The sequence below is a fragment of the Populus nigra genome, chromosome 6 (assembly GCF_951802175.1).
Source record: "Populus nigra chromosome 6, ddPopNigr1.1, whole genome shotgun sequence".
Classification (NCBI taxonomy): domain Eukaryota; kingdom Viridiplantae; phylum Streptophyta; class Magnoliopsida; order Malpighiales; family Salicaceae; genus Populus; species Populus nigra.
Window position 1 is genome coordinate 1,311,006 of NC_084857.1, and position 20,451 is coordinate 1,331,456.

Consider the following 20,451-nt stretch of genomic DNA (forward strand, 5'->3'; position numbering starts at 1 on the left):
AGAAAATGATAAGGAAAAAGCAAATAATAATTCTAAAAATGAGGACCAAAGTTAATATAAAAATTAAATTTTAAGAGATGAAATTGAAAAATAAATATTCAAGACAATATATATAGCAATCAAAAGTTTAAGGATCAAATTTGATATAATTAGCAAATAATATGATATTTTTAAATTTTTCATAAATTCTATAAAATGTTTTCCGCCCAAATTTTTTAGAAAAATACTTTTCTAGAAACCAAGTCAAATTTTTCTTTAACTAAAAAATATTTTTCTTTGATCAATTTTTTTAATAGTAAATAAACACAAAAAAATTTTAAAAGTAGTTTTTCAAAAACCACTTTTCAAAAAACATAAATGACCTTTTGTGGAAGTTTGTCCTTAAGTCTTCAGTGCCATTGTATCCTATGCAATCTTCCTTCCTCCCAAAATCCTCATGCCCTGAGATCGAAAAGATTTGTCTTCGGTTCATTTGGGGAGGGAATGAGGAGAAGGGTAGATTTCATCTTGTTAACTGGAAGACTCTTTGTCAACCTAAACTGGAAGGTGGGTTGGGTTTAAAACACATGCACTTCATGAACAGAGTGTTTATTATGAAGCAAGGGTGTGACATCATTCATGTTAGAGATAGTCTTTGGGCCAGGGTACTGAGGGATAAATACATAAAATAGCAGGATTGGATTCCCCAAGTACATGCTAGAGGGCAGGATTCCTCTTTGTGGAAGGCTATATGTAAAGTATGGCCTCAAGTGATCACAGGTACATGCTGGTCTATAGGGAACAGTTCTTGTGTCAAATTCTGGAAAGATAATTGGCTTCAGGGTTTTGGACCTTTAAATTAACCATGTGATACGAGATATTCCTGAGGAATTAATTAATACAACAATGGCGAGCATGGTTTTGGAGAATAAATACCAGTGAACTTCTTTTGTTCATTCCTTCCTCAACAGGTGTTGATGATCATGGCAAGCCACCCCCTCAATCTAGCGAAATGGATAGTGACTCGATCTTCTGGGGTCATTCCATAGGTGTTGTGTTTATTGTTTAGTCAACTCATGATTTACAGCAACATTCAATGAATTAACAGAGTTCTTTGCATCCTATCTTGCAACTGATATGGAAGTGGAGAGGCTCGAAAAGGATTAAAGCTTTTCTTTGGTTGACTGTTCAAAATCACAGGTTCCTAACTGATAATTGTTACTGTCATAATTTTTTGGTGGTCGTGGAAAGTATTCTGCACATGTTGTGGGATTGCCCCCTCGCCTGTATAGTTTAGGAAGCCCTCCTCGAGCATCAGGATAGGCTGGCCTTCTTCAACACATAATTAATACAGTGGCTCATCAATAACCTTGCTTCCAACAAAGGTACACAAGAAGGCAGGCCTTGGTCAATCTTTTGTTAACACTAAAAAGATTCTAAACATTTCTGAATTTAATTATGAGGAATTATATATATATAATTATGGGTGTTCGGGTTAGTTTATGCATATCTTGATTAATCTCTCGAAGTCTTGAAGTTAACGACTATATAAGTTTTCAATAATTTTAAAATTTATAATACTCGAACTATTAGTTTTTAAAAATTAAATTTAAAATTTAACCAATTAAAATATATCTGAGTTGATTTTGAAATGTAAACTCTCTAGTATTTTACTGGACAAGCCTAAAAAGAATTCCAAACCTTCGAGAGTAATTTTAATTAGGTCCCTGCTATATTTTTTTTTACCTTGGTTGCCCCCCCTGATGTGTCAATGAATTGTTAATCCGGTCCTTTCATTAGTTTTAAGTTAATAAAGTGGCCAAGTGGTCATGTTAAAATCACGTGACATTAAAGACTCGTGAATCTACTAAAATCATTTACATTTTCGATCCAAAGTTTGGAGCCACTATTTAGAAAGATTATTATTATTTTTCTAAAATGTACCATGTCAATATGAGAGATTTCTTCTTAACATAAAGTAATTTAATTTTAGTTGACGAACGAGTTAATTTAACAATACTTATTAGCATGAAATAAAAAAAAACTAACAGGGCAGTTTTTTAAACTCATTTTTTTAAATTTTTTTAGAGTTTGTTTGTTTTTGCATTTTAAAAATATTTTTAAAAAATTAATTTTTTTGGTGTTTTCATATTTTTTTGACATGCTAACATTAAAAATAAATTTTAAAAAATAAAAATATATATTATTTTGATATATTTCAAAATAAAAAAATTTAAAAAGTAATTGCTACTACAACATTAAACAACCTCTTGTTTCAAGTCTAAAGAATAATATTAATTTTTTTTTGTTTTTGACAATAATTACTATTTATTAAAATCCACCGAATTTAAACAGTAGTAAACCTAATTTCCAAAAAAAAAAAAATCAGTACCGAGTGATTGACGAAACTTGTCCGAATATCAATAAACTCTCCAGTCGAAAAACTTTATTGTTCTGTTAACGCGTTTATGACAACTTTTTCATTGAAAAAACATCCAAAAGGCATGGGATTCAGGTAACCGACCCAGACAAAGCAACGCTGCATGATTCGAGACTGGAAAACTGCTGTTCTTCCAGCAACCCCACCTGTGCCAGTTTTCAACACGTAAATAGGCCTCAGAAGTGGTGTCTTCCTTTATAATTTTTACTACTTATGTAGCAATTAGCTTCTTATATATCAATGACTAGTGACTAGTAAATGAAGGCGGCACGAGAATTCAGAGCTCGGGGCTTTCATTCAAGTCGAGGATCAAAATTCCCCGGCACATGAGTGATGTTTGTCGGTCCCTGATATTTAGTGAGAGGACCATCTGCCTTATCTTCTCTTGATTTGTTTCGATTTTCTACCTCAGTGATGTTGGGATATTATTAGATATTTACCTGATTTATTTTAAAAAATTAAAAACTAAAAATAATTTTTTAACCATCAAATCAACTCTTCCAATCATTATATACTGGCAGAAAAATAAAACAAACTTAGAGAGTGTTTCTTTACGTGATAGCTTCTGCTTTTAAAGCTTATTGTGTAAACTAAGTGTTTAGTAATATAAAAAAAGATAGTTTTTTATTTGATGGGCTCCATAATTTTTTCTATCAAACCAGGGTTTTGCATAAACAGGGAGCTGCTTCTCTTTATTTATCTAGGCACTATTCATAACAGCGTCCATGCCCGATAAATTATAATTCACTTGCAATGCAAGAAGCATTCACATGGCACTGTTCACGTGAACAGTGCCAGGTGAATTTTTTTTGCACTATTTATGTAAGCAGAATTTATTGGACCGTATCCGACCCGGTAAAAAAAAATTTAATTTTTTAAAAATTATGTTTTACTCAAAAACTAATATTTAATATTATTTAATAACATTACATAAATTAAAAGAACATCGCATGATAACGTAACATTTATGGAATTTGATCGCAATTTCAATTTTGTTTCTGATAATATTTTACCTGATTTTATTGCACGCTCAAAAAACCATGAAACCTATAGTTATTTTCAGATGAATTTTATATGTGATGACATTGTAGATAAGTTAATGGAATAATAAAAAGTATTTGATATAAAATATTATTTATTTAATGATGTAATAATGGTAATTAAATTTATAATATTTAAATTAAAAATCATCAATACATTGCATATAGTTTAATGGAATAATAATAAAAAAATTTAATATCAATATTATTTATTTTATAATATAATAATAGTAGTTAAATCTACAGTATTTAAATTAAAAATATTTTTTAATTATTTTATAACCTTAATCTAAAAAGTGTTTTTTTTAATCAAACACATTAAATTATTTTTTATTTAATTTCAATTTCTACCATAATTTTAACCAAACATATATTTTTCCAAATCAAATTCAACTAAAAATACTTTTTATAAAATAATTATTTTAAAATTATAACCACCACAAAAACAACAATAATAATACCAAACACAATCCTTGAAAAATATTAAATCTTTTACGAATTCATTCGGGCACCTACCCTTGTCAATTGAAAAGACTAAAACTAAGCTAGCTTGAATTGATTACATATCTACGTCACTAAAGTTATTGCACCCCTGTATAAATATATTGCACTTTTTACGCAATTATTTTTTCTCCCCATCTTCTTGTGTGTGCTCGACACGTGTACATTTTGCAGGTGTTATTTAAAAAAATAAATCTGAAATTAATTTTTTTGTAGATGAAAAACAATAGTATATATTAATTAGTTAAATATTTTAAATTTATAATTAAAACAAGATACATACCGCACCAAGTTACTATTTAAATAAAAAAAAGTTTAGAGTTAATGTTTTTTTTTTAAGTATTTTTTATTTAGAAATATTTTTTAATATTAACATATAAAAAATATAATTTTCTTACAAAACCGAACTGCCATCGTAACCTCTGATTATTGCATGTGCGTGGGGGTGCATGTGAGCCACTGGGGAATTGAAGCTGCCTGTGTTGTCAAGGAAAAGACGCATTTAAGTTGAGTTAGGATCACATGATAGGGTGCCCACACAACTAGCAGTGTATCTATGATTTTAAAGCCCCCGCTGATTGCTGGTCTTATCTTGAAAATATCCTTTCATTTGATTGAGACCTTTTGCAACGATGTACACTTTCCAACTAGATTGAAATCTTTATCTTCCTCTCCCACATAAATCCACAATCTCATTTATATATATATATATAAACCAAAACTTACGTCTATTTGAAAAGTACAAGTCAAATCTAAAATGGAAAGACAAACACTCTCCATCCTATAAGGAAAATGTTGAAATTTGTAAATATATTTTTTTTTTCTGGGATATCCTTGCACTCTTTCAAGACTAGTTTGAAGTTGTTTCTCATGATAAATATATTTTTTAAAAATTAAACTTGTATTTTTATTTATATAGAAATATCTTTGTATACTTTTAAAAGATAGACTAATATTGTTCGGGTTCGTGGTTGTTTCTCCCAATAAATATATTTTCTAAGAATCGAAATTGTATTCTCATTCTTGTAGGAATATAGCAATGCTTTAATCGCTAGATCAATATTTTATTGATAAATTTATAAATATATTAAAAACATTAGAGATGATATATTCATGAGAAAATCTCAAAACTAATTTCAAAAATCAAATTCAAAATTTTTGAAGGAGCAAAGGTTACTCTTACTGATTAGTATATTATGAACTTAATTTCCATTCATTCATGGATAAATTAATCCATTATTCTTGCTGAGGTGGCAATTACCTAAAAGAAACTTTTTTATGAAGCTCAGGTTATAGTTAGTAATATTTATAATATAGAAGAAAGATAAACACAAAGAATCTCGTCCTACGTTTGTTAAAATTCTTTCTTTTATTGTTTTTTCCATGTCTATTTTTTGAATATATAATATTCATAACCCTAGCATTATAAATTCTTTTCCTAAATTATACGCCCCCCTTTCCCTACAAGAACAATTATTGTATATCTTTTTGTTAAGAAAAAGAAAAAGAAATAGAAATGCCAAAAACAATTGAAGAAAGAAAGAAAAATGTATTTATGTATTAATACGTCATATCCTTAACTCCTCAATCATCACATTCTCGTGAACGCTGCCTGCAGAACTTCCTGAAGAAAAAAACGAGTTCTTAAAAAAACAAAACCACTCCCTCACAGAGAAAATGCAATTCTTCACAGGTTTTCCTCACTGATAGAAAAATTTCTATCACTTTCCCTAGAAAATAGAAGGGAAAGAGAAAATTCAACCCTCATGAACCGAAACCACCACAACCCGTCCGAACTCCCAGACTCCCCCGCCACCAATACCGGTTCCGAAGGTGTTTCCGATCAAAATTTCCACTCGATCAGCGACCGTTTTCTTTTCAAACGAAACCCTAACCCTAGCACTAATAGTCCACATAAATCAAGTAAATCACCTCCGGATCGGTTGCGCCGATGGCATCACTACACAAACAAAAGCAACAACCGCAAGGGCGGGTGGTTCTCGTGTATTCCATTTCGCGGCATTTATTTGTTCTACTTTGTGATGTTTCTCGCTGTTTTCGCTTTCGTTTTGGCGTCTATTTTGCTGCAGAGTTCGATTACCGGTATGGTTGTGTTTAGTAAAGGGTGGATCGATCATCGGAGATCGATTAGAGAAGGTTTGAAGTCAGGCACTACATTGAAATTCGTGCCCGGTTTAAGATCACGGTTGCTTTTGGAAGGTCATGGGCTTGATCATGCTAGAGTGCTGGCTAATAGAGTTGGCCTCCGCCCTCCCAGACTCGCAATTGTAAGTTTCCGACTATCTAATTTCAGTTTTTCTTTTCAAATTTATTTTGTGCTCTAAATGAGAAAAGCTATAGGTTACAAAAAAAACTTCGAGCCATTAGATAATATGATTCCTAATGCAAGATCCACTGATGGGTCCCACTAATATACTGGCTAGTGATTTTCTTGCAATTTAATTTTCTTTCTTTCTTTATTGAAATAGAATTGATCTTTGTGAAGATTGTTAAAGGGCTTGGTGTTAGTTTGAATGGTCATAATGGGAATTGGGAAATTGTTTGGTGAGCCTGAAGTGTATTCCTTTTGTTGGCATGCAATGCAAGTTGGACCCAGGATAATAATTGATCATGGACCTTGCTTATATGTGAGGGAGAGGGAGTGTACGTCTGGAGTGCTGGATGCTTTTGGGAATTTGTGTTGCTATGGCTGCAATGAAGTTGGAGTAATGACTGTGAATTTTAGTATGGAGGTGTGGTTTTAGGTTGAGTTTGGGTTCTCTATTGTGGGTGGAGATTGTGCCCTTTAAAGACAATTTAAGGGATGGTTGTCTGAGATAGTTGGCTGCATCCAATGGCAATGCATGGGACACCATCAATGACGAATATGATTAAATTGAAGTATGGAGGAGGGGGAAGAAAGGTTAACCAGAAATGACATGAGAAGTGATAATTTAAAGAAAGCGTAGCTCGATGGGATTTAATGGAGGAAGTCAATTCGAGTTCCCAGCCCATCTAGTATGGGACTGGTGTTTATTTGAGTTGAGTGCTTAGTATTTAGAAACCTTTTTTAAGAAGCAATTACAAATTTATTATTAGAATTGCAGACGAAGGTGTGGAAGTAGTTTATATTTTTTAGGAATTTATAAAGCAAGAGGAACTTAGGTCATATGCTTGGGTGCATGGTTTTGCCTTAGTTTTCTTCTTTATCTTTTTATTAGACACGTAGACCAAGAAATACATTTTTCTGACACATACTTCTAGCAAGAGTTCTGTTTTTTTTCAAAGACTTCATCTACATGTCTTTCAGCACTGAACTTTTGTGAGCATGTTTTATTTTAATGGTTCTTGTCTGATGATATCCAGATCTTAGGAAACATGAAGAAAGATCCACAGTCATTGATGTTGCTTAGTGTGATGAAGAATCTGCGGAAACTTGGTTATGCACTTAAGGTGAATTGTTCAGGCTGTTCTTGTATGATTTCTGTGATATTTCTATGTAGATCTTGACATTTTCTTTCTGCTAATAGCAAATGCTTTGTTACACTATGCGACTACATATAAATGTCACATCACCTCTTTAACAGGCTGAAGATGTTTGGTTTGTTAAGGAAGCATCAATACAAATTTATTCATCTCCCCTTTCAAAATCAGCCTGGCGTAAACATTGATGTAAAGGCTACATGTTTTACTTTGGCCTTCAACTATGTAGAATTGTCTATGCTCCTAACAATACCTATTCGACAGATATATGCTTTGGGGAATGGTGAAACAAGAACAATGTGGGAGGATATAGGAGGCCGGATATCAGTTTTAAGACCAAAGCAATATGACCTTATTGATTGGTCCATGTATGTTTCTTTCTCTTAATTTTGTGGTTTTACTGAACTTTGTTTTCTATTTATGGTTTTTGTTTTGGAAAGTGATTAAGCCAAGAACTTTCTGTTTGTATTTATTTTTTCAGTAATTTACTTGGTATTGTTAATATACATGTACTTTTTTTTACAGTTTTGAAGGTGTTATGGTCGATTCTCTTGAAGCCAAAGAGGTAGTTTCGAGGTGCGCGTGTTTGCTTCCTTAAACCTTATATAAATCCCTAAAATTTAGAATTTTGTTCTAATGATTTGATGTTCCCTCATTACCTGGGTGGATTATGCTCAGTATGCATGCATGCAGAATTAAAAACACACATCCACTTTGTGGGACATTTTGCAAACAATACATGCCTTTTGTATATTTAAATGTTTTTGCTTCACACACGATGTTGGACACAGTATACTGATACGGGAGCAAATGAATTTGAAGTGACCAACAAGATTGCTTGCATTATTATCCTAATGAAATTCCAGAAACATGGGATCTTGCACTCATCCACAACTTGCAGCAATTTAGATTTGAGGTTTTAGTCTAGATTTTGCTTTGTTTTTGGGTCTTGGATGCTGCAATATATGTCCTGTGAGCAGATACAGAATTTTAGTCATGAAGAGGGATTTAAGGGTGCATTAGGAGTTCTCTTGATCATTTTTTAAGTTATTCATAAGAATTACAATAAGAACTGTTTTGGGCAAACCTTTAATGGTAATTATGAGCAGAGGTGATTCTGCGGATAATAGAAGTGCTAGTTGTATGGAAGAAAATAAAATAATTTGAATTTGTAGCGGAATTACCTAAAGGGTTTGCTTAGAACTGTCTGTATTTGCAATTATGTAGACCTAGGTAGCTGTTTGCCTTTGTTTGGGATGCTATGATTGGTGACTTGTATACTTATGCAGCCTCTCACAGGAGCCATTTCAGTCAATACCACTTGTATGGATAATCCAAGAAGATACCCTTGCAAATCGTCTTCCATTGTATCAGGATATGAACTTGCAGCATTTGGTGTCTCATTGGAGAAGTACCTTTAACAGGGCTAATGTTGTTGTATTTCCAGACTTCGCTTTGCCAGTAAAAAATGCCACTTCTGTACTTAATTACATCTTATTTCTAGCCAGTCTTGTATAGAAAATCTAATGCTGTTTTTCAATCTACTTTCTTTTCTGTATCAGATGTTATATAGTGTGCTTGACACTGGAAACTTCTTTGTGATTCCTGGATCACCAGTAGATGTGTGGGATGCTGAAAGCTACAGTAAAACACATGCAAAGCATCAGCTAAGGGTGGACCATGGATTCAGCAAAGATGATTTGGTGGTTCTAGTTGTCGGGAGTTCTTTCTTCTATGATGAGCTATCATGGGAATACACCGTGGCACTGCATACTCTAGGACCTGTACTAGCCGAATATGCAAGGAGCAAAGATGCTGAAGGATCGTTTAAATTTGTTTTCTTATGTGGTAATTCCACCGATGATGATGCTTTCCAGGTAGTCAACTTCTCATTTGTTATAGCTTATTATTTTTGTTGTGTTATCATGTTATTAAGCTCCTTGTATCTGTGGTACTTGGTTATGCGCTTTTATTTTTTAAGTGATGCTGTGAAAACTTGTATATTGGCACACATTTGACTAAGCTAGTCTCCTATTGTCCATTTGATTACTTGACCCCATAAGAATGGGGTTAACTAGATGAATGCCTAGGGTGATGCCATGCTTAGCAGAAAAATAGAATTAAGGGTTTTCAAGCCTCAAGGTTACAGTCCAAGACTGTAGAGAAAATTCTAACCTCTAAGTTCTGAAGAAATTCCTGGAGTCAATAGTATTAATTTTATTCTCTGCTTGTAAAAGAATGCATGAAATTGTTTATATAGGACCTTAAACTGACTCTTTCTAAGCAGGAAACTCTAAACAGGAAAAATCTAAACCAAATAAAACTGACTACTAACTAGAAAAATTCAAATTAAAACTCTGTAACTTAACTAGGAAATTTGAATATAACTAGTAACAGGAAATAAAGTTCAACCAGTTTCAACTGGACAATAATAGTTGATCGATGAGGATCAATTCTGGTTGATGGTCAATCATGATTGGTCAATTCTAGTTGTCGGTTGATCGATCATCGTCAACTAAGATTGATGGCTCGATCATGGTCGATTACCAGGAGAAAAATTTGACGCTCTATCTAGTCCATAATTGAATACACCAAACATTCCATGTCACAGGGAAATATAAACTTGAATTAACCTTGATATTTCATCAAGCTTTACATTTGTGTCTTATTTTGCACAATGCTATCAAAGTATTGTCAATGTATTTAGTTGAATACTCCATGCAACTCAATTGAGTTTCTTGTTTGGCACTTCTCTTCTGTGGTTCCATCTATTTTGTGTGGTTACTACTTCAAAATAGAATTTATGTAAGTATATGTCCTTTCTGCCTAATAATTGGAACATACCAGTAAATAGTTATTGTTTTATTGTATCTTCTCAACGGAGAGGCTGCTGTTTCTTTTGGGAAGACACCACAGAGAGAGATGGGTGATTCTTTGTTTTTCAAATTAATATCATGCCCTGTTCAATTTTATGCTTTGGTTAACCAAGGTTTTTTTTTTCCCTTTTTGTGTAGGAAATTGTTTCTCGTGTGGGACTTCATCCTAGCTCTGTGCGGCATTATGACCTGAATGGTGATGCCAACAGTGTGTTATTAGTGGCAGATATTGTTCTTTATGGTTCTTCCCAAGATGAACAGGGTTTTCCTCCAGTGCTCATCCGAGCCATGACCTTTGGAATCCCAGTCATCGCACCTGATATTCCAACCATGAAAAAATATGTGAGTATATTCAAGTGTCTGTGGGCTTGATTCCTTCTTTGGTAGATTATGGGGAGACACCTATCTCTGTTTTTGTTTTTTTTTTTTTTCATTTGAAGAGATTGACAAATAGATTTCTTAAAATAACAGGTTAGTGATGAAGCCCATGGGATATTTTTCTCAAAATATAACCCTGAAGCATTGACGAGGGCTTTATCTCTTTTGATATCAAACGGGAAACTTTCTAAATTTGCTGAAACAGTTGCTTTCTCTGGAAGACTGCTTGCTAAGAACATGCTTGCATCAGAATGTATAACAGGTTATGCAAGGCTTTTGGAGAATATGCTTAGTTTTCCATCAGATACCTTGTTGCCTGGACCTGTGTCTAAGCTTGAACAGAGGGAATGGGAATGGAACTTGTTTAGCAAGGAACTAGAACAGGAAACTGATGATTTGTCAGGCATGTATGAGAGCCTTTTTTTTTCCAGAGAAACCAGTATTGTTTATTCCCTTGAGAAAGAATGGAGCAATCTTGTTAATTCAACAATCATCTCTGAGAATGGAACGGAAATTATAGTACCAGATACTCCAACAGAATCAGATTGGGATGTTTTGATGGAAATAGAGAGCTTTGAAGAACATGAGAGGGTGGTAAAAGAGGAGGTATGTTATTCCTCTCATTACTCCAGTTGTCTTAATTATTTTTTTGTCTTCATGTCTCTGCAATTTTCTTGACAAAAGACAGCTGAAATGGGGAATTATTTCCTGTGTAGCTTGAAGAAAGAATGGATAAAACTCGTGGTCTGTGGGATGATATATATCGCAGTGCTCGAAAATCTGAAAAGTTCAAGTTTGAAAGCAATGAAAGGGATGAAGGAGAGCTAGAAAGGACAGGCCAGCCAGTATGCATTTATGAGATATATGATGGAGCTGGGGCCTGGCCACTTTTGCACCATGGATCTTTATACCGTGGCTTAAGTCTTGTAAATTTCTTGCAACCATATTTCAAACTTATATTTTTTGTTTTCAGAAAATTATCACTTCTTCCTTTTAGTACTTGCACACATTTCTTATTTGTTTTGGTTGCTTTTTGGGACATTTGCTTCCTTTTCTTGTTCATTCTTTTTATTAAACTTGCATGTATACACTATTTTCTGGATATAATTGGTAGAGTATATGAGTTTTTTGCAACTGGGCTTGTTTCTTGCTTCCTGACATGACAAATGATTAGATACAGTAACAGAATTGCACGTTGCCTGTGCAATTAAACCATAATTTTTTATTGTTTTTGGTTTTATAACTTTCAAATATTGGTTCTTTATAGAGATTTAAGTTGTATGTTGCTTTGTTCAGAGGTGCTGTAATTGTCCAAGTGCTTTATTCCAATGTAAAGAAACCTTATAACTGGCTAGGGAATAATTTTGAGACTTTCTCCTGTATGACCAGTCATGCTTTAAGTAGTTTTGTTTTTCTTAATCATGCTACATTTATATTTGCTAGTCTACAAAAGCGCGGAGATCAAGATCAGATGACGTGGATGCAGTTGCCCGGCTTCCCCTCCTGAACGAAAGCTACTATCAGAATATATTATGCGAAATAGGAGGAATGTTTTCTATTGCAATTAGGGTGGATGCCATTCACAAGAGACCTTGGATTGGGTTTCAATCATGGCATGCTGCTGGTAGGAAGGTATCTTTTATGCCAGTGGGATTATAGTTTAAATTTTTGAAATTGCTGGATTATACAAGTCAAACATAAGGTCATTAATTTTCAAAGTTGCAGTCAGCTTCTTTGTAAAATTTATGTAGAGTTTGATAATCACACACACCAGTCAGCTCATTCTGGCGAAAATAGTCTTAATTTTCAAAATTGCGGGATTATTTAAGTCAAATTTAAGGTCATTAATTTTCCAAGTTGCAGTCAGCTTCTTGGAAAAATTGATGTAGGATTTGATACACACACACACACACACCAGTCAGCTTGTTCTGGAGAAACTGGTCTTCTCTGTTTTAAAAAAATGTTTTTTCAGGATTTCAATTATTGCCTGGCCCTTTTTCATGTTTCAGGTTTCATTATCATTTAAAGCTGAAAAAGTTCTAGAAGAAAGGACACAAGAAGAAAATAAAGATGTAATGTACTTCTGGGCTCGCTTGGGCATGGATGGTGGAGTTACTGGAAGCAATGAGGAACTCACTTTCTGGTCCATGTGCGACGTCTTAAACGGAGGACGCTGCAGGTATCTTGCTTCAAATAGTGGGTGCAAATTCTCAGGTCATGTTGCACTATGTTTTAATCAATGTCAGAGATTGTCCATCCATTCTGTGGTATCTGTGGGTCCCTCACCACACATACCTTACATATTCTGTTATTTTTTATTTTCATTCTTCTGTCTTTACGTTACCAAAGTCTTTCATTTTTTAACCAAAATCATGGGAAAACTGGTTTTGAGTGCCACCGGTACATTTGCTTATAAACTATTGCTGAAATCATTTGTGGAAAAGGCAGGCATGACATCTTCAGTTTTTAGCTATATGGGCCAAAAAGATAGGCAAAAGGCTAGGTGCACATGCCCTATTGTAATTGCACTTGCTTTGTAGATTATTATTTACCCAGATGTGATCTTTTTTTTTTAAAAGCCAGATTTTAACTACCGGCTATTGAACGCATGCAGAACTGCTTTTGAAGACGCCTTCCGCCAGATGTATGACTTGCCATCACATCTTGAAGCTCTTCCTCCAATGCCAGAAGATGGAGGTCACTGGTCCGCCCTGCATAGCTGGGTCATGCCAACCCCTTCCTTTCTGGAGTTCGTTATGTTTTCACGGTAATTTACAAAGGATGCTATTTTTCACCCAAGCCAGTTAACCGTTACATTGATGAAATGTTGTGTCAGAGGCACTAACTGTAGTTACAACTCCAACAATAGTTGATGTTTTGTAATGGAATTGCAGAATGTTTGTTGATTCTCTTGATGCTCTGCAATCCAACTCTAGCCAAGTGAACAAGTGTTTGTTGAGTTCCACTGAGCTCGAGGTAAGATACAAAAATACTATGCTGCCTGCTTTATGTTTCAGAGAGATTATAGTACTATCTCATTCATGAATATGCCTATTTAACGATACACAGGAAAAGCATTGTTATTGTCGGATAATGGAAGTCCTTGTTAATATTTGGGCTTATCATAGTGCACGAAGGATGGTTTACATTGATCCACACACTGGTTCTGTAGAAGAGCAGCACCCGATTAAGCAAAGAAAGGAAATTACGTGGAAAAAGTATTTTAACCTTACAGTATTGAAGAGTATGGACGAAGATCTTGCAGAGGCAGCGGATGATGGAGATCATCCAAGGGAGAGGTGGCTATGGCCACTAACAGGAGAAGTGCATTGGCAAGGGATTTATGAAAGGGAGAGGGAAGAAAGATACAGAATAAAAATGGACAAGAAGAGGAAAACAAGAGAGAAACTAGTTGAAAGGTTGAAGGCTGGATACAGACAGAAACCACTTGGGGGATAAGAAGCTTGGAGTCTGAATATGCTCAACTCCCAAGTCGTAATCCGGCTGCTGAATGTACTTTTTCTCAACTTCAGAGACGGACAGGGACAGGGATCTTGCGGATGAGATGAGAAGGGTTTTTTTTTTTCCTAACAGCTTCAACACAGATTTTGTTCATCTTTTCATTTTTACGAAATACACGCTTGCGGAGTAAAGGGGAGAAGAAAACTAGCTTCCCTTGGATTGCAGCTCACAGTTTGGGGCATTTTTGCACAAAACTCCGACCGCTCAACTATATTCAGGCATTCGAGCAGTACCACGCATCATTTGAAGTTCATCTCAACCATTCAAATTACATAGTCGAGGGACTCAACCACATATTCTTTCATCATTGTATATTCATTTGTCAATGTAGAGGCAATTTTGTTGAAAAGATGCACTTGGCTTGTTTTACTCCCTATTCCAACCTTCATTTTCGGTGCTTCCTGGGAACTGCAAATGACCAAATCTTTGATTGTACTGATACTTAACCTGTGCTAGGCATTGCTAGAGACTAAACTGCGTCAATTCTTGGAGGAATAAAAAGTTACACTCCGGGTTCAACTTGCCATGCGAAACGTTTATTAGCAGCTTGGTTGAATAACAAAATGAAGAATGCCCCGTATATTGATTGGATAGTTTATCCTCTAGTCCTCTTATCCTATATTTTCAGTCGACTTTTAAGCTCCCGTTTGGAATATTTTTACAAATTGATTTAAATTGTCTTTTTTCTTAAAAAAAAAAATCCTTCTATATGCACGAAAGTAATAAATATATTCCCATGAGTTTTAAATAAGATATTTTTTATTTGAAGGATTGTTTTGTTTTTTTGTAGAAAGAAGAAATTGAAATATAATTTTACCATATTATATTTTAAATTGTATTCTACTTAAAATAATATATACTAAATTAATATAAAATATTGAAAGATCTGAGATAATAAAAAATTCCCAGTTGGACTCAGAAAAGTTAGGAACACATGTCCAAGTCGAGTAAATAAATAAATAAGTGATTCGTCCATGAGGTCTATGTATAATGCTCGGATTCAATTTGATGAGGGTATTGGCGCTCCCAACACTCTAATTAATTGGATTCAGGTATAACACTGTGACCCAGTAGGGGTGCTGGCGCACCCGGCACCCCCATGTACTTGGATCTCCAATTGCAGGTTGGGAAGAAAGATTTGCAGTTGCTGGACTGCTTTCTTGATTCAAATTAACTTCGTTGTTTGGATATCAGGAAACCAAACAAGAGTGAAGAAAATATTGATGTGAGATCTAGATGGTCAGACAGCTAGTTTCATATTATACAAATAGTTTTGGAATTTAACCATATAAAATCACCCTCCAATACTAGTTTTGTTACAAGAAATACAGCCATTAAAGTCATTCTATTGTTACTTTATTCAAATTCAATAGCTATAACTGCACACCTGAATCATCAAAAATGCTCTAATGACGGCCATTTGGGGCTTCCCCTTCCCCTCAAACCTTATTGCCCAAGCAAGAGTCATTATAGATTATAGAAGCGTATATCCTGCATCTATATCCAGATTTTATTTTAAAAAATAAAAATCCAAAGTTGTTTGCTTCGTCAAGTCAATACTTGGAAAAAAGAAGAACAATAAAAAAATTGCTCCTGGTATCCAAATTTCCAGACCCAAAAATCACCATAAAACGACTTATACCTTGCAATCTTGAGTTCTTCAACTCATTACAACAATGGCAGAAGTGAAGCTACATGGTCTCTGGTCCAGCCCTTTTAGTTACAGAGTTATCTGGGCTCTGAAACTAAAAGGTGTCCATAGAAGAAGATCTTCTTAACAAGAGTGAGTTGCTATTGAAATACAATCCAATTTATAAAAAAGATCGCAGTCCTTGTTCATGATGGCAAGCCAATTGCTGTGTTTCTTGTCATTCTACAATACATTGAAGAAACGTGGCCGGAGAATCCCTAGCACCAGCACACCCGGATCATTTGTTTTAAAAACCTATATATTTTAGTCTCTTCTTCTCAAAATAAAAGATAAAACTTATGAGATATAAATAAATTTTAAATATTTTAAATAAAAAATATTATATTTAAATTGTATTTTTATTTGCAGGGAAATAAATATATTCTCATGAAAATATTTTTCAATTAAATGTTTAAAACAACATGTAATTTATTGATTTTATTGATGCATTTTAATTGTAAAACTTATTTTTAATTTAACTTATTTTATCACGAGTTATTTTTAAAATAATAAGTCAAAATCAAAATCATTTTTTCATAATTGATGCCAAACAAAACCTTTTTTTGCCACTCGGAACCTCCATATTTTTCTTGAAAATTCTCAGCAAACTCGGACGACACCGATTGGGCCAAACAGGCCATATAGAGCCCCCCCCCCACTCCTCCCATGAACTCTCCTGGGTCTTTAGTAGATTTACCATTTTTTTTTTAATTTTACTAACGCAGACCCGACCCAGTTCAGTAAATTATTTCATCTATGACCCTAAAAACATGAAATAATTACATAACCCTCCCGCTCTCACCTGGGACCAATGGTTGGACTTGTTAATGGTATTTTCCAGTCTCTTGACACTCTTGTGGTCTTTTTATTTTTCTTAGGGTTTAAATGACTCCAAAACCCAAAACCTAATCCCTGTTGTCTCTGTCTGTCTCTCCGAATATCAGGTAATCTCACTCTCCTCTCCCTCTCCCTCTCCCTCTTAAACACTCCATATTTCGCCTCTATACTTCAATTCTGTTAATCACTTCTAGTCTCACTTTCTATGAAAATGTACTAGCTTTAGCTCAAAATGCAACCAAGTAATACTCGTTTTGATTTTTCTTTGTGGGTGCGTTTTGAGTTATACATGATTGCTCTGTGTTTTTCCTTTTAAATGGGGTTTATTAGATTTATGTTAAATGTTGGGGAATTGGCTTTGTGCTGTTTGTTTTCTGACAAAATTGAGGAAATTGGGCAAACAATAGAGTGCAAATTTGTTGAATTTTGAGTATTTGGGTATTGAAATGTTAAATATGCTAGTTGAGAAAGGAACTGATGGTTCCTAGTTTGATGTTCCCACATGATACCGACCTCAAACTTTGCTTATGACTGGATGGGGTCATGGCTGTCTGATTATTTGAATATATGTCTTTACCGTGAAATTCTTTGTCTTTGATGATTTGGCTGTGTAACATGTAGATTTATATGCTAAAGGGAGGTGGGTTTTTTCATCATGCATGCCATCAAGGGTGGCTGGGTTGGCCAAACATTTGCCTTAGCTAAGTCCATTGATTCTGGAGGGAAGAAGTCACGGATTCGGCGCTCAAAGGAGGAGAGGAAGGGAATGGTCGAGTCCTTTATAAAGAAGTAATATGATAATTCGCCTTCAATGAATTAATTCCTGCTGTAATAATTCATATGGTCTGAAGATGATTGATAAAATTATTGGATTCATCATTTTTTCCTGTCTGTTTGCGATTAATGCTACGGAATTTGCTTCTCTTGGATGTCTTTCACTAATACCGAAAGCTATGAGTGCTTGCTCGAGAAGCTCACACACCCACATGCTCATGCATACACACATAAACACTTAATAAATCAGCTCAGAGGCTGACTCTACGACATGGCAGATAAGCTATGAGCTTGTTGCTCCTGAAAGTTGACCTGTAAGTTGACTTTTAGTAGGTGATAGGCTTATATTGTATGGTTTACATTAAATATTCCATACCGAATGATAGCCATTCGCCTCGTGATGACACTATGATGACCTAGTCTAAAATAGAAAAATCGTGTCGGTTATATCAACCCTTTAATAATGATCTTCTTTTTATTTCTCGATGCAACGTTTTTGAAGAAGTAGACTTTGGCATCCATTCATTTGGTAGACTTGCTTTCAGGTACCAGAGTTTAAACAATGGGAATTTTCCATCTCTTAATCTCACACACAAGGAAGTTGGTGGGTCCTTTTACACTGTTCGGGAGATTGTTCGGGAGATAATCCAAGAAAATAGAGTTCTTGGTCCTGGCAAGTTGCCGCTGGAGGAGCAGTACAATGATCTGTTTGTGGAGCAGTACCCGTTGGGTACAATTTCAACAGAACCTCAAACTTCTCTGTCCATATCTCCAATTGGAAGTCCTGAACATGATCAGCATGAGAGCTCAGGTGAAGCGCTGGATTTAATTTCTGAGCAACATGCTGAACCTGAACAGCAGGGATTCAATAATGGGAAAATCATTAACGGGAGTCATGTAATTGTAAAGAATGAAGAAGCTGATAAACCAAAAGCTGCTGAGGTTCAAGTTACTGAACCTCTGGAAACAGAGAAGAGAATGGAAGGAGTGGCAGCATCTAGGGCTAAAGTAACTCAAATGGCTGATTTAATGGTAGAGACATTCCCGTTGCCACCTGCTACCAAATCAGCTGGAAACTTGAATGGAAATTCCAGTAATGTAAGGGAGGTAAACGAGATTTTAGAAGAGAAAGATGTTGAAAAGGTGCTCTTGGAGCCGGAACAGGACCCAGAAAATAAATCAGCTGGAAACTTGAATGGAAATTCCAGTAATGTAAGGGAGGTAAACGGGATTTTAGAAGAGAAAGATGTTGAAAAGGTGCTCTTGGAGCCGGAACAGGACCCAGAAAATGGCATTTCTTTGCCAGACGGAATGAGTTCCTTGCATAATAGCAGTTTGGTAGATGACAATGAAGTTTCCTTGCATGGTAGCAGTTTGGTAGATGACAAAGAAGTGGAAAAGCCAGCAGTTCCATTGTTGGAACGAAGCTCTGATTTGGCATGTGAGAAAGCAGTGGAAAACCTTGTAGTTTTGGCAATGGGAAGCTCAAACGCATCTGTCACTGACGAAGGCATTGTGCAGGATGCTGAGGCAGACATAGATGTGAAGGTGAAGTCATCACATGATGAGAAGGCAATTGCTGAAACTAAGGTGAGTTTTCTTAAATACTATGTATAATTATGTGGGAACTTTCTTTTGGAGGTGCGCGCTGCAAAAATCATAAATTCTTTAGTCTCCCATCTTTGATTTTATATATATTTCTTTACTTTTCCTTGGTTTTTTTTCTCAAGATTCTTGCAACTTGCATGGCGTGGTTGGCTGCTAAAAAGGCATTTGCAATTTAGAATTCTTTAACTACTTTCTATTATTTCTTGTGTTCTGGTGCATTAATTTTATTCAAAGTTTTTGGTTCAACACAAGAAGCAGCGATATATTTATTTTCATGTAAAAGTCAATTCGCTTAATATGCATGATGATATCACTTGTTGGGGTCTAGAACAAATCTGTACTTGGATAAGTGCGTGGTAAACAGACAGTGTAGCAACTATAAGCAAAATCATTTTTCCATTTGAAAACTTGGGAGAGAATTTAAGCATACTGCTGGGTTTTTTTTTTCTTCAGGTTATTGACGCTCAAAATGGCATCCAAGCAAAATCTTCAACTGTTGGTAGTCAGTCAATAGCCAAGGAGGTTGAGATGAAAGATGAAGCTTCCTTTCAACATAGTCAGGACTCGCAGAAACAAAGCAGTCCAACATTAAACAGAATTAATCTGTAAGTGCAAGTAGCGACCATCTCTCTAAACTCATTGCTTTGATTTTCCTTTCTCTCTAATTCTTGTATTCTTGAACAAGAGTATTTCTAGATGTTGGTAAACTGATTAGTCCTTTTCCTTGTTTCCATGAGCAGGGAATCGTGGGGAGGGGCATCTAAGAATCGACCAGAACCAGAAACCAACCCGCTTTTGGCCATTTTTAAATCATTCCTAGCTGCCTTAGTGAAATTTTGGTCAGAATAAATCCTTTTGTAGTGTAGTAATATTGTCTAAAGCTTTTGCAGAGTGGATTTATACTTTACCTGCCATTGTAAGGCATCAAGTTTCGCCGTCTATATCAAGAGAGAGTGGTGGTTATTACTTGTTTGCATACATTTATAACCTTCTCCTTTCACCCTCCTTGCTAAACCATGATGATCTTAAAAGCTTGTTCCTCTAGTTAGCATCCCTTTTATGGGAACTCCCACTGAGCTTTTATGGGAACTGTGGTGGTTGAAAATTTCGTTGATAAAAATAATGGGAAATCCCACAGAGATCCAAATCAAACTATTTGTTAGGATGCAAACTACTTGGCTTTTAGATCATGCAGTTGAATTATAATTTTTTGCCCTTGATTCACCCTGTTTTTTTCCAAATGCCTTCTATGGTCTTCTACTTTGAGCTATGCAATAATAATACAAAGAACTTCAACTGAATTATCAACTAACGAGGAAAATA

At 34.9% G+C, this 20,451-nt stretch overlaps 2 protein-coding genes across 2 annotated transcripts; both read left to right on the plus strand.

The window, feature by feature from the left end:
* The first annotated feature begins 5,543 nt into the window (after positions 1 to 5,543).
* LOC133697166 (uncharacterized) lies at positions 5,544 to 14,745 on the plus strand. The gene is made up of 14 exons (XM_062119568.1): positions 5,544 to 6,248; positions 7,327 to 7,413; positions 7,708 to 7,811; positions 7,969 to 8,019; positions 8,733 to 8,904; positions 9,006 to 9,320; positions 10,458 to 10,661; positions 10,791 to 11,303; positions 11,414 to 11,623; positions 12,141 to 12,329; positions 12,707 to 12,876; positions 13,312 to 13,464; positions 13,592 to 13,673; positions 13,767 to 14,745. The coding sequence occupies exons 1-14, from the start codon at positions 5,727 to 5,729 to the stop codon at positions 14,154 to 14,156; spliced, it is 3,162 nt and encodes a 1,053-aa protein (XP_061975552.1). The 5' UTR covers positions 5,544 to 5,726; the 3' UTR covers positions 14,157 to 14,745.
* Positions 14,746 to 16,700: 1,955 nt separating this feature from the next.
* Positions 16,701 to 20,094, plus strand: LOC133695853 (uncharacterized). Its single transcript, XM_062117817.1, has 5 exons — positions 16,701 to 16,853; positions 17,368 to 17,535; positions 18,066 to 19,110; positions 19,582 to 19,733; positions 19,869 to 20,094. The coding sequence occupies exons 2-5, from the start codon at positions 17,402 to 17,404 to the stop codon at positions 19,975 to 19,977; spliced, it is 1,440 nt and encodes a 479-aa protein (XP_061973801.1). The 5' UTR covers positions 16,701 to 16,853; positions 17,368 to 17,401; the 3' UTR covers positions 19,978 to 20,094.
* The last annotated feature ends 357 nt before the right edge of the window (positions 20,095 to 20,451 follow it).